The sequence below is a fragment of the Solenopsis invicta genome, chromosome 1, assembly GCF_016802725.1.
Source record: "Solenopsis invicta isolate M01_SB chromosome 1, UNIL_Sinv_3.0, whole genome shotgun sequence".
Taxonomy (NCBI): Eukaryota; Metazoa; Arthropoda; class Insecta; order Hymenoptera; family Formicidae; genus Solenopsis; species Solenopsis invicta.
Window position 1 is genome coordinate 6,501,476 of NC_052664.1, and position 18,666 is coordinate 6,520,141.

Here is an 18,666-nt window from a genome sequence, read left to right on the forward strand (position 1 = left end):
CTACAAACAATGTCACTACTTTACCCCCTTTTTCCAAAAAAAAGAGGGGGAGTTTCTGGACGGCAAGAGGAGTGAGACAGGAATGCCCGCTCAGCCTTTTGTTGTTCAATATGATCCCCAATTACCTGTTAATCACGTAGTTCATAACGTATATATTATCCATAGTGCCTTTCCCTTTTCTAAATCCCACCTGTCCCTTTTGCAGCAGCCCCTTCTCCTCCATGTCCTTCCCTAACCTCCCCGCCAACACCGCCACATATATCTTGTATATCGTTATCAGCGTCACTCTCCCCTGTACTCTCTTACCCTTTCTCTCTCTCCTTTTTTTACTATGGAAACTATCACCTCGTTCTTCCATGCCTCCGGCCATCCCTCCCCCCTCCATACTCTATTGCAAGGTCCCCGTACCCAATCTATCATTCTTCCCCCCCCCGTACTTCCATACCTCGTTGGGTATCACCATCGCCTTACTATCCTTTAGTTCCTTTATCACCCTTACTATCTCCTCTCTTCTTATGTCTTCCTCCCCACCCAACCTTTCTTCTACCCCCAACCACACCACTACTTTTCTTTCCACCCCGCCCAATAATTCTCTAAAATACTCCTCCTATTCCCGCATCTCTATATCCTTATTCACCTGCTTCCTTTTTTTCCTTTCTCTCCTTATCACTTCCCAGACTTGCCCTTCCTGATTTGCTTCCTCCACTATCCTTTCTCACCTCCTATTTTCTTCTTCCTTCTTCCTCTCACATAACTCCTTCTACCCTCTCTTTCTATCTGTCCCCCTCTTCTTCTGTTCTTCTCCAATTCCTCAACTCTCTTCTCACCTCTCTTTTTGCATCTCTACATTCCGCGTCCCATCATCCAACCTTTCTCTCCCTTCCCTTTCTTCCAATCTCCCCCTCTATATCTTTTAATACTTCCCTCATTTTACCCCCCATTGCCTCTAAATCTTTCTCTACTCCCCTCTCTTCTATCTCCATCTCCCCTAGCATCTCTTTAAATCTCTCTTTTCTCTTTATTCCCTACCCTTCTATTGATTTTATTCTTTTTCTCTTTACCTCCCCCCCTTATCGCTCTTCCATCTTCCTTTATCCAAACTACTACTGGGTGATGATCTGACTCCACATTCTCCCCCACTTCCATCTTCCAGATTTCCTCATTGTCCTCCTCTCTGACCAACACATAATCTATTACCGTCTTTCCTCTTTCTCCTGTGTATGTTCACTCCCCTCTCTTATCCCCCTTTATCGCCCCATTTAGAATAGTTCACCCCCTTTTCCCTATAAAGTTTACCAATCTCTTCCCCTCTCCGTTCATCTTCCTATCCTTTGACTCTTTGCTCCCATCCTCCCTGTCTCCCTCTTGCCACATACTCCCCCCTCTTACCCCCCCCGTCCATGCATCTCTCCCAATTATTGTCTTTATACTCCGTCCTCCTTCCTCCATCCATCCCATTACTTCCTCCAACTTTCTTTTCATGTCTCCGTTTACGTCCGTTTACACTCAAGGAGTGGGGGGAGTGGGAGTGTACACCCAAGGACTTTGATTCTGTCCATGGGAAAATTTTCCAAACTGAAAAGTCGCTATCTTTCTACATACTTACAGTTTATGATTAACGTAACGACCAATAAGCTCTAGTTGTTTCATTAATCATGAACTGCGAGTATGTAGAAAGTGGTGACTTCTCAATTTCCCCATGGACAGAATCAAAGTCCTTGGGTGTACACTCCCATTACTCTCCACACCTCCTCTTCGCACCTCACCTTTTCTACTATGACCTTCTCTTCTTCCTCCACTCTATCCTCCCCCTCTATCTCCGCCAGATTCCCATCATCATCCTTCTCCGCGTTCTTCCTTTTTTATTCCTTTCTTTCGCCTCCTGCATCTTCCATACATACCCCCTCAGCAGCTTATCTCTAACCCACCCCTGCGCCTTTTTTTCCACCCACGTCTCTATTAGCACCATGACATCCCACCTGTCCAAACCTCTCCAAAAATCTTCGTCTTTCCCCCTCAATTCTGCCACGTTTCAAAAAGCCATCTTCACCCCCTAGCCTTCCCCCTCGCCCGTTCTCCCCACTATGTTTGCACAGCAATTCAGCATGAATAAAACGCTGATAAAAACAAATGACATTTGATACGCCCCTCCACCGTCCGCGCGCCTCCGTTCCGTCCACCGAACGACGAACACCGAGCGTAGCGGAAGACCACGTGCGCGCACGGCCGAACTTTGGCATGCGACCACGCGGCGACACGCGCGCCGACCGTGGCGTTCTACAACGCTCCCACTCCGGCTTGGCCGACCGAGCGCGCGGATTGGCTCGCCCAACCGCGCGTTCGGATATATAAGCCGGCAGTGGGAACGTACAAGGCAGATCCGTCCAACTACCCAACCTGTCCAGTGAGCATTCTCGATCGCTCCCTGAAGACGAGCATTCTCGTCGCTCTCCTGCTCCTCGACGGGCATTCCCGTCGTTAGCCTCAGCCGAGTATCCTCGACCAGTTGAGGGTCATCATATCGACTCCGATATCCTTGACGAGCATTCTCGTCATTATCACCGGCCGAGCATTCTCGACCAATCACCGTCGTCCTCGAGTACCTTCGCTGCCGACATTTGACCGCGTTTCAGTAACCCAGTCATCGGCAGGGCATTCGCGCTCTGTCGATCGAGCGCCCATTTGCACGAGGCGCGCTCGGGCGAATTGCGGAGGCGAACGCGCCGGCAACAACTCGCACTCGCGGTGCCCCACACGCACACGCTCACATGACCGCGCTAGCCAATCCCGACACGCCCCGCGACTCCCCGACCGTACGAGTGAGCAGCCCGCGTAATCTACCGCTCAGTATTTCACCGTAAACTATTCTAGCCTAAACATTTAAGTAAGTTCTTTTTGTTTAATTTTCTATGCGAAGTATTGTTGCCGATTGTGCACGCGTCTTTAGTTTCCGTTCGCGCGTTATCTCTGAGTAACTGCGTTGCGCACCACTCCGCTTGCAATCGGAGTAGTAAACATTGTTTAGATATCTGCCAACCGCTCTCTTTTCTTTCTGTTTACATACCGAACTCTCTTATATCACGCTTTATCATTTTGTTAACGACTACCATTTACTTACTAATTAAATTATCTTCTTTCTTTTGCTACTGTACACTCTGGGTATGATCATTACGGACACCTGACCAACCGACGAGTCTTATCCGGACTGATCCCGGAATTCCCGCACTGCACCGTCTAACACCGAAACCGCGTACCGTTACACATTGAATCTCTATGTCTTAAAAACAAAATTCATCTTTTTCATAACATTTCCAGGGTTATATATTTCTTAGTTCTACATTATTTTTCTTTTTCACTGTATTGCTTGACTGTACACTTGTTTACTAGTTTTGTTAGAGTATCTGTCTGCGCAAATTTCTTATTTTAAAAATAAATAAAATAGGTCAGGCTCTGAAAATGTAAATCAATGAACATACGAACATCTTGTGTTGGTTCTTACGGCATTTATTCATTATTTATTATTTCAATTATTTGATTTCTTATTTTAGTTACCATGAATAGAAAGCGGCGATTTATTCCGGAAAAAAGCCTGAAAATTTAAAAAAAATTTGGAGAAAATGTTTTTTTCATTAATGCAATATTTTGTAAAATATGCCGCATCGATATACATACTACCGCAAGCAGTGCTTTCGTTAGGCATATAGCTTCCAAAAAGCATACGAAATACATGAATATGTAGTATGAGTCGTCTAATGCCGAGAATGCCCTGATAATTCCCTAATAAAACTTTTTGATAGAAAATGATAGAAAACGATTCACATTTGTAAATTCACGAACCAAAATCCATATTCAAAATGCTATGATTTTTATTTTATCATTTTCTATCGAAAATTTTATTATTATGAATCGTTTTCTATCGTTTTTTGATAGTGAAGTGAGCTGTGAGGAATTCGCTACGGTCGACTCGAAATGGTATGTTGGCTGGCGGAAAATCCGAGTTCTAGATATAAGTAATAAATTAAGTAGAACAAAAACCATGTCATATCAAGATCTTAGTGTTGAAAATATTTTATGTGTGATTTTTAAATAGAAAATTTGTTGCAAAAAATATTACTTCAGCCAGGATTTAAACCTATATTCTCCTATATTCCAGGGCTGCGTTCAAAAATTGTACTCTGCGAGTAAAGTAACTTTGAATGACCAATCAGTAGGCCTATTCTCTAACTTTATAACGACAATTCGGTATTGTTACAGCGTCGTTGCGCACATATTATACATGGTAGAAAAGCTGCGCAACGACACGTAACGATATCCCTAGCTATCGTTAAGAGTTACAGAATACGGGCCCAGGATAAAGAAGTCTTAATATTTTTTTGTCCTGATTAGTCAATTAAAGTAACTCTACCTGACAAGTACAATTTTCGAACGCAGTTCAGTAACGGGATTCTGTAACTCTTTAGCGACAATTTGGTATCGTTATAGCATCGTTGCGCAGATATTATACATGGTAGAAAAGCGACACGTAACAATATCCCTAGCTGTCGTTAAGAGTTACAGAATACTGCCCCAGCATGCCTATTCTGTAAAGATGCAATTTCACGCAGCGAGTAAAAGCTGGCGTTTTACCCCCACTCAATCGCAACGCAAAACAGCGTTAAAAAGCTAAACGCTATCGCCTCTATTCTTTTCATGTAGCGAATAAAAGTTGGCGTTTTACCCTTACTCTACCCAACTCCACCGCAACGCAAAGCAGCGTTAAAAGCGGCAATTGCTAAGTACATAATCTGACAAAAATGGAGTTGGAATATTATAATCAATATATCAAGTATGTAAAATATTATAAACACACATTGGCGGTTATAGCTGAAATTAGAAGACGACGTATAGCTGCTGCAATTGCTGCAATGTATTTGTTAAAAAAAGAAAAAGAAATAGATATAAAAAAAAAAGTTTTGAAAAAAAAAGTGGGTAGCTCCGATTTTTGTAAATCGTAATGAGCACAGTTTCTTCTTTCCATCGGGCCGAAATTGTTACTAATGTATTTACCGCTTTTAGGATAAAAATAATATGAATTTTTATCTATGTAACATTCATTATATCCCGCCATACAAGAGTGCCGATATATTTCTTCACTTTCTTGTATGGTACAAACAATTGTTTTGCACACACCACAAGTATATGAGGGTATAACAGAATTTCCTACAATATAAAAAACACAGTTATTAACAAAATATAACAAATAAAGCTATCTAACATAAATAAATAAAAAACAAAAAGCAACCTAGCCTAAAAGTATGCTTACTATATGTATATAATATATACTAACTTTATTTGTATTTTCAGGTGATGTCGATTGATTTAACCTTTTAGTCATAATTTTTTTCTTGTATATTCACTTTTGGAAAGTAATTAATTTAGAATATATTTCAAATTTCAGCGTCGTTTTGCTAAAAGTTGGACTGTGTCGAACTTTGAGCGTTTATCCTCTGAATTTGCCAAATTGATGAAAATTGATGGAGAAGGGATAAACGCCAGCGTTTAGTCGCTAAAAGTTGGACTGTGTCGAACTTTGAGCGTTTATTCGCTGGATTCGCCAAATTGATGGAGAGGGGGTAAAACGCCAGCTTTTATTCGCTGCGTGAACTTGCGCCTTAACTCGTTAAAAAGATAGCGACAACTATCGTTACGTTAACGTTATCGAGATTCGTTGCTTGCGCTACCGACGGCCTAGGGAAATCGGTATTCCGTAACTGCGGGAAGCGAGTTTGAGTCGTTACATGATGCGGTAACGAATGTCGATATCGACGTCTATGTGTTCTTAAAAACATCACAAAAATTTTGCTTGTCGGCCAATCGGAGAGCGCGCATTCCGCTGTGCTTGGAAATTCAAAAACGCACAAGATGCACATGTGGTACTCTTATCCATAAACCTAGCTTGTTGTTTGTTTGCGAGTGAACGTTGTGTAAATTATTCGCATTTTCTTAACGTGGTACTAACTTGAGAGTGCTTGAGAGACATAAACCAGATAGAAGAAAGCGCATTTTTACCAATGTAAATTAATCTTGGTTTAATTTACTTTTTATCTTTCTCTAAAAATTAGAAAAAAGTAAAAAGTAAATTAAAGCAAGATTAGTTCTATACTAGTAGAAACGCATTAAAAACAGAAAAAGAAGTAATCCGATCAGAAGAACAAATTATTAAAAAATGTAAGTATGTAATAGTAAAGAATAAATTCATTTTTGTTTATAGTAAATAAATTAATAATAGAATTGGACGCTGGGAAAGTTGTGTAGAAGTAAAAATAAGTAGAAATACAACGTATGTTTTAAGATAACTTTTTTCTAGGTCACAACCACCAGCAAAAGCAGAGACAGGGACGAGCAACAAAAGACCAAGTGAAGGCAATGGTGGATTATTTTGTTATTAATCCCCATGTCGCTACGGGTAAATTTATGTCGTTACAAGGGCGAGCGAGTCTTGAAGAAAGTTGGAAGGAACTCGCTCAACAACTTAATGCGATGTCGAAAAATGGAAAGGAGAAAGATGTTGCTTCTTGGAAAACTGTAAGTGTATATTTACAATTAATTAAACATGTAATTCAGTAAAAATTGGTGTTCTGAAAATGTATAATTGTGTTTGTTAATTTTTAGACATGGAGGGATTGCAAAACGAAAGTCTCGGATAAAGTTTCAAAATTACGTGCTGCTCGTGCACAGACAGGTAATAGGTATGTTGAAAACGACATAACAGAAATGGACAAAAAGATATTAGGCATTATTGGCTATGATTTCGCTGAAGGAGTGAAGGACTGATTTGATAGCTTCCCAGAAGAGCAGGTGATATACAAAGCAGTAGATCTTATAAATTATCTTAAATCGTGGCACCTAAACAGCTTTTTCAAAATTTGTCATGGTTCGTAACACTATAACCTTATCGATTTTTTATGCAGGAATGTGTAAATGAAGTGCTAGCATCAGGAAACACAGATATACTTGATGAGGCACCTGTTATCCTGTCATGTCGTACAAATGATTTACAAGTAGTTAAAAAATTTGATATTCAAAACATTTCCACAACACCTGGAGAATTAAATCATTTTATCAGTAATTATATATCACAGTAATACTTATAAAAGGTTAAAGAGAGTATTAGACTACATGTTATATGGAAAATTTTAACTTCTTTCAGGTGACTGATAAATCCTGCAACAAAAATAATATACCCGAAAGACTAGAAGCTACACCTATTTCTGTCCCTACAAAAACAATTTCAAAAAGAAGTGAGTATAATATAGAAGGAATATATTTTATATATAATATGTATGCAACGTGGTTAAACGAGACGCTCTCATTTGCATTTGTTATATTTCGAGTAAACAAAATTTGTCTCATGATCAACACATTATGTGTATTCTTATTTAAATGTTTATTATTACTACAGTTATTATATGTTTAGTATTGTTCTTTATTTCAGGGATCAATACGAAGAGACTTGGAGTGCAATTGTTAGAGGCCAGAGAAACAAAATGTTCAAATAATGGAGGCGAGTTATAACCGCATTCACTACTGCGAATGCCTTTTGTTGTCTTTTAATGTACGTATATCTTAAACATTTCTATTTTTTGAAATTGTGTTTAAACATTACAATCTTTAGCCTGAAACATGCAGATGCAAGCAGAAGCATCATCTAAGCTTGCAGATGCTGCTTTAATAATAGCTGAAAACGACAGAAAAAGGAACGACGTTATTGAAAAAATGATCGAAAATGACCGTGTAAGAAATGTGTTGCTGGAGAGTCTCACTCAAATTTTAGAAAATTCACTTCCAAGAAGATAAAATAACATACACATTGTATTTTGTTTGTAATGTTTATATGTTTATATTTTGTTTGTCAAGTATAGTTTACAAAAATAAAAATTTTTAATCTTTGCAGCTTACATGTTATTTACAATTATTTATTTACAATTATATTTCTTCTTTTGTCCATTATACTAATGGAGTGCCTAATGAACTTGGGCTCAATTTGATTGTTGGTTTCCAAATTCGTCGTTGAGCATTCAATTAGCATCCGGGTTACCTTCGGGAATGTACCCATATCGTTTTCGTATAATTTGATCCTGAATGCGTTGTGCTATAGCACGAGGGCCGTGTCTTATTCCATTTCCGCCTTGCTCAACAATTTGTACTTCAATATTGGCTTCATCTTCAACATAGAAATTGTCCACAGGTAGGCGATGGTGAAGTCGCATCTTTTGTAGTACGGCACATGCGTTGACGATATGTCCAGCAAATGTCGGATCGTACATCAATACACGTTGATATGAGAGACACCTCCAAGTGCCTTTAAAACAGCCGAAAAAGCGCTCGACCACATTCCTTGCTTTGCATAAATCTGTCGTGTACTGGAATTGTCAAGTTCCTGCAGGGTATTGGGAAAAGAGTGTCATTAGCCATGGTTCTAATGGATATCCAGAATCACCTGTTAAACAGTAATTCTATAGAAATTTATCTTAACTGTGAAAATATACTCTGCATACAAGTAAATCTTACAATAAACCTCGGAAAACAACAGACATCAACTTTGTTCAAACTTTTTATGAATGTTTCTTATGTAAAAAGTATGAAGAAAAGTGTCATTAATTTTTACTCAAATTAATCTTTTCAATTAAAAAAAAAAATTATATTTTACGCACACGATTTTGCACGTTTTTAATGTATTTCTTAAATATAAATTCATACCCGAACAAATATATTTTTTTAATTCGACATACATAATAACATCGTAATAATTAAGAAACGGTTTCACTTGAAAAAATTTTTGAGTTACGCTTATATAAGATTAATCCTTCTTGTTGTATTTTTGAAAAAAGTTTTTTTCAAGTGAAATGATTTCTTAACTGCCACTTTCTTGCTCATACTTTAACATAAGAAACATCTGTAAAAAATTTGAAAAAAATCGGCGTTTGACTTTTCCCGGAGTTTACTTGTTAGTGTGCCGTACACTATCAGGACATTATGTCTATTTTTAACAAACTTCAAATCAATTTCAGTGCAGTCATAATCGCTTACCGATTAGCCAGGTTCGACGCTCACCCCTGTCATAGTGAAATTGCATAGCCCGACGGATTGGAGAATTGGTCCATATAAATGAATCGTTTCTTGCCTCTGGCCACCTTGCATTGATATTCAGCAATTTCATATCTGGATCTACTATCTAAAAGTACATAAAATTATTACTAAATAAGTTTCCAATACAATATATTTATACGTCGTAAGTAAAGTTATTCACAGCTTGCACATTCAGCGAGTGATTTCCATGGTGATTTACAAATGCTTCTGTTGAGTAAGAGCTTTGAACGAGAGATACGCTCCCACCCCTAGAGATGGCAGCTGCGGTGGCTCGTGTGAGTCGAGCGCCTCTCAAGTCAGTGCACAAGCTGTGTGTATGTGTGCGATCGGCATTCGGACGAACGTCTTGAGCGAGTCAAGAGCTTTTATACTGAACTGTGAATAAAGAGTTATAACTATACAGAACATTTGTGTCTTCAGTGTTTCTGCGTACTAAATAGTGTCCCCGGCATCCCTACTATTCCATCAGGTTACGGGCCCAGTGCACGTGGTCACTGCGCGAGAAGCGAGACACACAAAAATCCGAACGGAAGGTTCGTGAGACGCTGGCGAAGAGATAGAGTAGAGATAAGAGAAACTTTGAAGACTAGAGGGTGAGTAAATATCTCTCGATGCTGACGAGCGAAACGAGAGAAATTCCCAGCTAATAAGAACGTTCGATATATATTGCTAGACGAGGATAGAAGAAGGTTTTACCTGTAAGAGATAGAGATAGAGTACAGTATAGAAGTAGAAATTCCCAGCTAATAAGAACGTTCGAGAAATGCTGTTAGAAGTTAGAAGGAGACAATTTTTTTTGTCCTTTTGATAGAAGTAGAGAAAGATGAAATTGAAAGAGAATATGTACAATAGAAAGAAGCCACTTGGAAACGAGTCGGCGACGTGCGCGTGCAAGTCCGAGCGTGTATGGCGAGAGCCTTTTGTTTACGCGCGAATCTTGTTGCTGGGTGCGCACTAAAACATAACCGAGTTCGATCAACAATATGACACCGGTGTTAGATGGTTAGATGGTTAAATGGCTAGAAAACGATATATGTGTAAACATGATATGCGTATGTATAAAACTCGGTATGTGTAAATCGGGTCAGTGATCGAGCAGGACTTGCTGTGCGGTGTAGCTTGATTACTGTTCAGGGAGGCCGCGTAAATTCGTATGGGCCCCGTGCGCGTGCGTGATCAACCCGAGCTCCCATAGATTTTATCAGCAGTGCTGGGAATCGCAACGGACAGTGGTGTGCGTGTGCGGATAGCCCTGCGGAGGCGCACGGTTTTCCCGCTTTGAGATTGTTGTGAATTGCAGTGCGTTCTATATGACCTCACAAGCACAATCTTTTTTGTAACATTAGAGAGTTGATGATAATACTGAAAATCAATATCTAACTGTAAATTGGCTTGTCTTACTAAAAAAAAAATGCTAATGTTTAATTGACAGTTAAATCCCGATTAGAGAAAGAGGATGGACAAAGAGCAAGAGAACATTCTTTTAGAGGAGGAAGAGAATCTAAATGCGCTGGTGGACTACGACAGCGACAGCAGCGTGGTCACAGTCATAGAGAAAGAGAGTGACAACGCAGATAGAGAAGAGAAAGAGACAGAGAAGAAGACGGAGAGAAAAGGAACAATCCCGAAGAAGAAGTTGCCCGTAGTCACAGAAAACATCGAAGTGACCAAAGCGTGGATAGAGAATCGTCCGATACTACCAATCGGAAGCAGAATCATCTACGAAAAGCAAGAGAAATTGGTCGCAAAAATGGAGAGTTCAATGCAGATGTTGGACAAAATTATATTAAAGGCCACCGAGATGATGGAGAATATGGTAGAAGTCTCCCGAATAAATTTAGAGAAAGAGAGAGTCAAAGTTAGATGCTTAAAGGTAAATAATAAGAGTATATAAGAGTATACAAAGTTCAGTAAAGAATGACATAACAACGGGTAAAGAATTAGAAGTAGAATCCGAAAGGAGAAAATTAGATGAAGTAAAAGTCTGTTCCGCCGGTAAAGATAGAAGTTTAGAGAAAATTAAAAATACAATAGAGATAGAGTTAAACAATCAAAGATTGCATATTAAAAGAGAATACAAGCTGACGCAAAAATACAACTTTGATCTTTGGATGGATTATTTAAAATCTGAGTTAACAAATAATGACTTATTAGATGTGATAGATTCGAGTATTAAAAGTCCTGAAAATCTTTCCGAGTCAAAAATTGCTAAAAGAAAAAGTTTAGTTAGAGATATCATAATTAATCACTTAGATGAAAGCTATCATAAGAGAATTTTGCATGAAAAAGAGCCGATAGAAATTCTAAAGAAATTAAGAGGATATAAGAAGAGCGAAATAAACATTACTCATACATCAGTTAGAGTTACTAAACTTTATCAAATTAAAATGAGAAGAGATGAAAAAGTGAGTGATTTTTGCGAACGCTTTGACTCAATAATTAGAGAATATGAGTCATGTGAGGATGCGGTGCCCCTCACAGAACAAGAGATTAGATCCGCATTTTATCAAGCCGTGTCAATTAATGTACCGGAGCTGAGAAATGTAGATCTAATTAGAAGACAATCAAATCTTAAAGAGATGAACGTAGATGAAATAAAATCTTTTATGATGCAGTTGGAGGCAGAAAAGAAGAGTGAAAAGCTAGAGAAAATAGAGAAACCCGAAATTAGAGTACAGAGGGCTACCGCAGAGGAGACAAAATGTTTTAGATGCAACCGGATGGGCCACATGGCAAAAGACTGCTCGTTAGCGGAACTAGGGGCCTGGTTCTGTTATTATTGCCAGGAGATACGAGGTCACAAAGGGGATAACTGCCCCAATGCCGGAAATCAGGCGAATAGACTTAGAGGAAAGAGGTATTTAGATAAAACTGTTGATAAAAATATAAAGAAAAAGGGTAAATTTGAACATAGAGGTACTAAAAGAGTTAACGAAAAAGGGAAGATAACAAAGATACAAAATGCCAAGAAAACTACAACGAAGACAGCAAAAGAAGAAAAATCAAAAGAAGGTAAAATGTGTATGGTTAGACTAGAGAAAGATAGAAATAGAGCGAAAAAGTTGATTAACTTTGTTGCAGACTCAAGTGCAACAGATCATATTGTGAATAAAAGTATAATTCTGTCAAATTTTGAAAGATGTAAAGATAGAGTCATTAAATGTGCAAATAAAAATGAGTTTGCAGATATTTCAATAGATGGTAAAGGAGACCTTCTATTAATAACAAATGCCAAAGAGAATAGAGTCATTAAATTAACAAACGTTATAGCAACGAAAGAAATATCTGAAAACTTATTATCTTTAAGAAAATTGGCTGATGCGGGATTCAGTATTTATTTAGATGATAAATTGCTTAGAGTTTATAATAAATTAACAAATAAAACAGTTTTTGAAGGAAAATATGAGAAGCCAAATTGGATTATACAATTTGAAGTCAAAAATAAAAATATAGAAGATTAAGATAATGTAAAGTGTGCTGTGTATAAATGTAGAGCAGAAATTATTCCACATGGTGAGCTTCCTGAACAATCGCGAGCAAACATTCAAAATTATGAGCTATCAATTTCGGAGGGAGAATTAGACGAGAGAAATAATGCTGACTCTGCGATTGGGAGGGAGAATGAAGGAGAGCTCACAAATGTGAACAACAACAATACTGAATCTGAACAAGTCATTAAGCTAGAGGATATACAAACAATAGAGAATATAGAAGAAATGTTTGAAAGTCCAGTAATTGAAGAAGTAAAGGAATTAGAGAAAATAAATGAGGCAATGTTATGGCATGTTAGATTAGGTCATGCATCGCGAAATTATTTAAAACAATTACAAAAGATAGAAAAGAGATTAGAGAATGTCAAGTTTGATAATTCCATATTAGAGTGTGAAGTCTGTATAATGGCAAAGATGACAAAACTGCCAAGAGAATAGAAATAGAGCTCAGAGACCACTACAGGTAATACATACGGATATAATGGGACCAATCAAACCTACATCATATCCAGGACAAAAGAGACTTATAATAACATTTATAGATGATTATTCCAGACTGGCGAAAGCTTACTCTTTGAAGACGAAAGATGAATCGGGAGAGGCTCTAGAGAAATATCTGGTATCCGCCAGAAATCTACTTGGAAAAGATGAAAAGCTGTGTTACGTGAAGTCAGACCAAGGCAAGGAATTCACGGGAGATACATTTAGAGAAGTGCTGAAAAGAGAAAAGATAGAAGCCATATTTGCACCACCGTACACTCCGGAACATAATGGAGTTGCAGAAAGATTTAATAGAACACTACAAGAGAAAGTGAGAACATATATGTTTGATTCGGGATTACCAAAGAGTATGTGGGAGTTGGCGGTTGACGCTGCTGTGCATGCGTATAACAGAACTCCACACAAAACTATAGAGTATGAGATCCCATTGAAGAAGTTTTCACCAAAAACAAGTTGTCATTTTGAGCAAATAAAGAGATTCGGATGTATTGGATATGCAAGAGTACCAAAGTCTACATCGAAATTCGTTAAGAGAGCTATTAGAGGCGTGCTGGTGGGATACACCGAAACTGGATATATACTTTGGCATCCAAGCACGAGAAAATTCATAGAGTCCCGACATATTCGGTTTAATGAAAAGGTAACATATAAAAATATATACCGAAATAGTCAAATAGAAAAAGAGAAAACTCAGATTGGATGAAAGAATTTGTAGAAGATGATAAAGAGGAAAAACAAAAATTAGAGATTCCAGAGAAAAAGAAAAGAGGAAGACCGAGAAAACAAACAACTCGACCAGAAAAACAGAAACAGAAGATCGAACAAAGAAAGAGCGAAACTCCGATGACTAGAAGTAAAACCAAAAGAAAACTAGAAAATAAAGGAGACATTAATGTGCAGAGGCTTATAGAGGATATCAGTTTCATTAATCATGTTACTGTTAAAAATATTGGACAGAATATAGAGATTGAAGATGAACTGAGTCGATGTCTTTTGGCATCATTACATAGAGAACCATCGACATATGAAGAAGCAATGATGAGCAGCGAAAGAGAGAATTGGAAAAATGCTGTAATAGAAGAACTTGAATCTATGCAAATCAATCAAGTATGGAGGCTTGTTGATAGACCAAGAGAGACGATGGACGGTAAACGAGCTAATGTTATAGATTCAAGATGAGTATTTAAGAGAAAATTAGAAGCAGATGGATCGACCAGATATAAAGCGAGACTGGTGATAAGAGGATGTAAAGACAAGAATGTGTACGATCTAAAAGAGACATATGCACCGGTTTCAAGATTGTCTTTGGTCAGATCTATATTGGCAATAATAAACAAATATAATTTGTACACCTATCAACTGGATGTGAAAACTGCGTTCCTGAATGGAACAATAGAAGAAGATATATATATGGAAATTCCAGACGGAATAGAAGTGGATAAAAACACTAAAAAGACAAAGGTGTGTAAATTAAATAGAGCTTTGTATGGATTGAAAATAAGTCCGAAAAGATGGAATAAGAGGTTTTCAGAAGAAGCCAAGAAACTTGGATTAGAGAATGATCTACATGAACCATGCTTGTTCACATGGAGGAAAGAAGGCAAAATGGTGATTATATTACTTTATGTAGATGACATGTTAGTTGCAAGTAACGATCAGAAGAAATTAGAGGAAATCACAGAGAAGTTGAGTGAAATCTTCGAGACGAAGAATCTTGGAGAACCCAAGAACTTTCTGGGAATAACAATAGAACGAAACAAAGAAGAAAGGTACATGAGTATTCACCAAATGCAATATACGGAGAGAGTACTTGAAAAATTCCATATGAGTGAATGCAAGCCTCAAAGTACTCCTATGGTCACTAGAAGATTGAGCAACAGAAACAAAAGGAGTAAATTAGAAGAAAAGAATATTGGAAAAGAAGTCACTAGAGTACCCTATAGAGAAGCAATAGGAAGCCTAATGTACCTGGCTAATGCTACACGACCTGATATAGTGTTTGCGGTGAACTATTTAGCAAGAAAACAGTTAGAGCCTACGGAAGACGACTGGCAAGATGTAAAAAGAGTCTTTAGATATCTTAGAGGAACCACAAATAGAGGATTAACATTTAGAGGTAAAACAGACGAGTTAGAGTCATTGATAGATGCTAGTTTTAGAGATTGCATTGATTCTACATCCACTGGAGGATATATAATCAAACTGTATGGAGATGTGATAGCATGGAGAAGCTATAAGCAGACTTATGTTACACTCTCTACTTGTCAAGCAGAATATCTAGCGATGAGCGAGGCCTGTCAAGAAGTAATCTCGTTGGACAAATCACTCAGATATGTTGTTGGAAGAACATTCTTGCCTGTAACAATCTGGTGTGACAATAGAGCAGCAGGAAACTGCACTAAGAAGGATGGAAGTCACAAACTTAAAACGTTTGATGACGACTTAGATGAAATACATAGAGATTTAAGAGAAAGAGAAGAGACTGGAAACAGAAAACACATGGCCGATACTCATGGAGATTTTGTCAAACAATGTGTTGACCAAGGGAAGATGAAAGTCGAATGGATAGAGACCAAAGAGAATTTAGCAGATATCATGACAAAACCTTTACCTTTAAAAGCATTTACATATCTAAAAGATAAGATAATGAATGTAGAGTGTAAACAAATTTAGAAATCAATTTTACTAGATGACTAATCCTTGTTGTATTTCAGATAGAGACTAGAGCTGGATGTCCAGGATCGCCCGTACAAAGGGAGGGAGTGTTGAGTAAGAGCTTTGAACGAGCGATACGCTCCCACCCCTAGAGATGGCAGCTGCGGTGGCTCGTGTGAGTCGAGCGCCTTTCAAGTCAGTGCACAAGCTGTGTGTATGTGTGCGATCGGCATTCGGACGAACGTCTTGAGCGAGTCAAGAGCTTTTATACTGAACTGTGAATAAAGAGTTATAACTATACAGAACATTTGTGTCTTCAGTGTTTCTGCGTACTAAGTAGTGTCCCCGGCATCCCTACTATTCCATCAGCTTCTTCATGTTCCGATGGACCCAAAATGTTAATGAAGGTACAATCAATTGCCCTAATTGCTCCTTCGAATGGCTATGGTGCATTACGAAATTTTATACGCGCCGCTTGGCGTACTTTTTGAGTCATGAGAAATTGTACCCAACGGCGTAAGAGCCGCCGATTAATCGAAGTTGTCACTACATGAAGACATTGACAACTGGTTGGCTTACATTGAAGTTAAATTGATTCCCCGTTGGCCTTTGATAACTGTCATGTGCATAGAACTGAACTGCTATCAACGTCTATAGAAAAACGTCATACAATAAAATTAGTTATAATTTCAGTTCAATTAGTACGAGTGTGAATCAAGAAATATTGCCACGTGAGAATAATAATTACTTGTATTTCAGGAGATATACCAGTGGAACGTTGGCGGATCAGATCAGGCCTTAACAAATTTGTTAATTCCATTGCAGGATCTGGACTAATGCAAAAAATATTCATGAATTCATAGCGAGGAAGATCAAATGGATTTTGTGCGTCTCTCAATATTCTCCGTTCTATACGCCTTTCCATTTGCCTCACTTTTTCTTGCAGTACCATAAATTCCCAAGCAAGGAATCCGACAGCCATTATGTTCTTATTACCTTCAAAATAGAAATATTCTTAAAACACTTTGTTAATAACTTTTTAAAATAGTGTCAGGATAAGGAACTCTGTTTCACAATCAATAACATAACCTCAATTCCTTTTCACTGTTAATAATTCAACAGTGTAGCAGATATAAGAATAAGCTAAAGACATTTTAAATACATTGCTTACCTCTTACATTTTAATAGATCAATAATAAGTTCACAATAAATCGTATATGCTTTTTACACACGTGCTGTCGGCCGAGACACACAAGCAAAGCACGATAAAACACTAGTGAAACACTACCGAATCAAAGTAACGAGCGTCGTTACGCATTAACAAGGGGTCCTATACCCTTCGTTTCGGTAACGACCACTATCGACAAATCTCGATAACTTAACAACCGCCTTACCGTCAAAATTTGTTACCGCGACTTACAGAATACCGTTTCTCGCTACCGCGTCGCTTCGGTAAGTTAACGAACCGATACTCGTCGCTAGCTGTCTTAACGAGTTACAGAATAGGCCTGCAGTGACCGTATTCTGTAACTCTTAACGACAGCTAGGGATATCGTTACGTGTCGTTGCGCAGCTTTTCTACCATGTATAATATCTGCGCAACAACGCTTTAACGATACCAAATTGTCGCTAAAGTGTTACAGAATTCCGCTACAGTATGCCTATTCTCTAACTCCGTAACGACAATATCACCAGCTAGGAATATCGTTACGTGGACTTATCGATATGTTAACGAAAAATGGTATTCTGTAACTTACGACCGTATTCATAGTTCTTCCTTGAGAAACAAGGATTCCTTGTTATTGTCTGTCTTTGTCTTACGTGCTACGTTTCACCCTATGCAAAACAAAGACAGTCAGAAACAAGAAATCCTAATTTTTTAAGGAGGGACTATGAATACGGGTATTAGCGTAACGATAATTGTCAATTAAAGTGTCGATAAAGTACTGAATTTTGTCGTTAAGATATCGAAGAGTATCAGGGTATCGATCGTCTAACTAAAATATGGTGAAAATGTGAAAAGTGAACAGTTTATGTGATTTTATAATTTTCACCATGATAAAAATGTGAGCCATCTTACATGAGTTTATTCGACAAGAAATGTCTTGCCGAATAGTGAGATTGAAAAGAGAAAGGTAGCTGCTATATGCACACATGAGAGAGAGACAAATATGCCAAACTCGCTACATAAGATATTATACGCATCGATTGAAAATAATAGCAGAAATCGTAATTGCTGTGTTATTTGACAAAAAAAAAATGAAGAGGAAAAACAAATATTAAGAGTTACAAGAAAAAGATTGAAGGATCAATCTAATCCGTTTGCATTACTAGAAACTCAATTTTGTTCGTTATATCCCAGCAAACGAGAAATGATTGGATTAGATAAATCCATATGAATCATGTTTCTGAATCCGCAAAAAAGTATTGAATTTTATAGAAACTGAAAACATTGAATCCGTTTCCTATAACCCTAATTAAATATAATTCATTGCATTTTTTTTACGTAAATCATTCAAATGGAATCTACGTGAGCAAAACAACATTTTTGTAATAGTTTCAAAAACAATTTTTGCAAAAAAAAATCAATTTCTTAGGAATTTTTCAAGCGGTCACCCATCCAAGTCGCGACTCCGGTGAACGTTGCTTGACCTCCGTGATCGCTGCGAACTAATCCTTCATGATGACCTGTGAATACTTTATACTAATATGTGTATATAATTGTTAGATCAGGTCAATATACGTTATCGAAAAAATGAAGTATGTATAATTAAAGCATATTATTTATATAAACAAATATAAAATTATAGTTTTTTTACTAATTTCGCAAATGTAAAATAGCATCTAGAATAACTTTTTTGTTATTTGTTTAAATAAAAATGCAATTAGA

At 37.7% G+C, this 18,666-nt stretch overlaps 1 protein-coding gene and 1 long non-coding RNA gene across 2 annotated transcripts; both read left to right on the forward strand.

Moving 5' to 3' along the window:
* The first annotated feature begins 5,631 nt into the window (after window positions 1–5,631).
* On the forward strand, window positions 5,632–6,823 carry LOC120358691. The gene is made up of 3 exons (XM_039453727.1): window positions 5,632–6,207; window positions 6,347–6,564; window positions 6,652–6,823. Exons 2-3 carry the CDS (start codon window positions 6,406–6,408, stop codon window positions 6,811–6,813), a joined length of 321 nt encoding a protein of 106 aa, XP_039309661.1. The 5' UTR covers window positions 5,632–6,207; window positions 6,347–6,405; the 3' UTR covers window positions 6,814–6,823.
* Window positions 6,824–6,964: 141 nt separating this feature from the next.
* Window positions 6,965–7,828, forward strand: LOC113004604. Its single transcript, XR_003269132.2, has 4 exons — window positions 6,965–7,104; window positions 7,190–7,280; window positions 7,475–7,594; window positions 7,655–7,828. It is a non-coding gene; the product is annotated as an uncharacterized LOC113004604 (long non-coding RNA).
* Window positions 7,829–18,666: the final 10,838 nt, after the last annotated feature.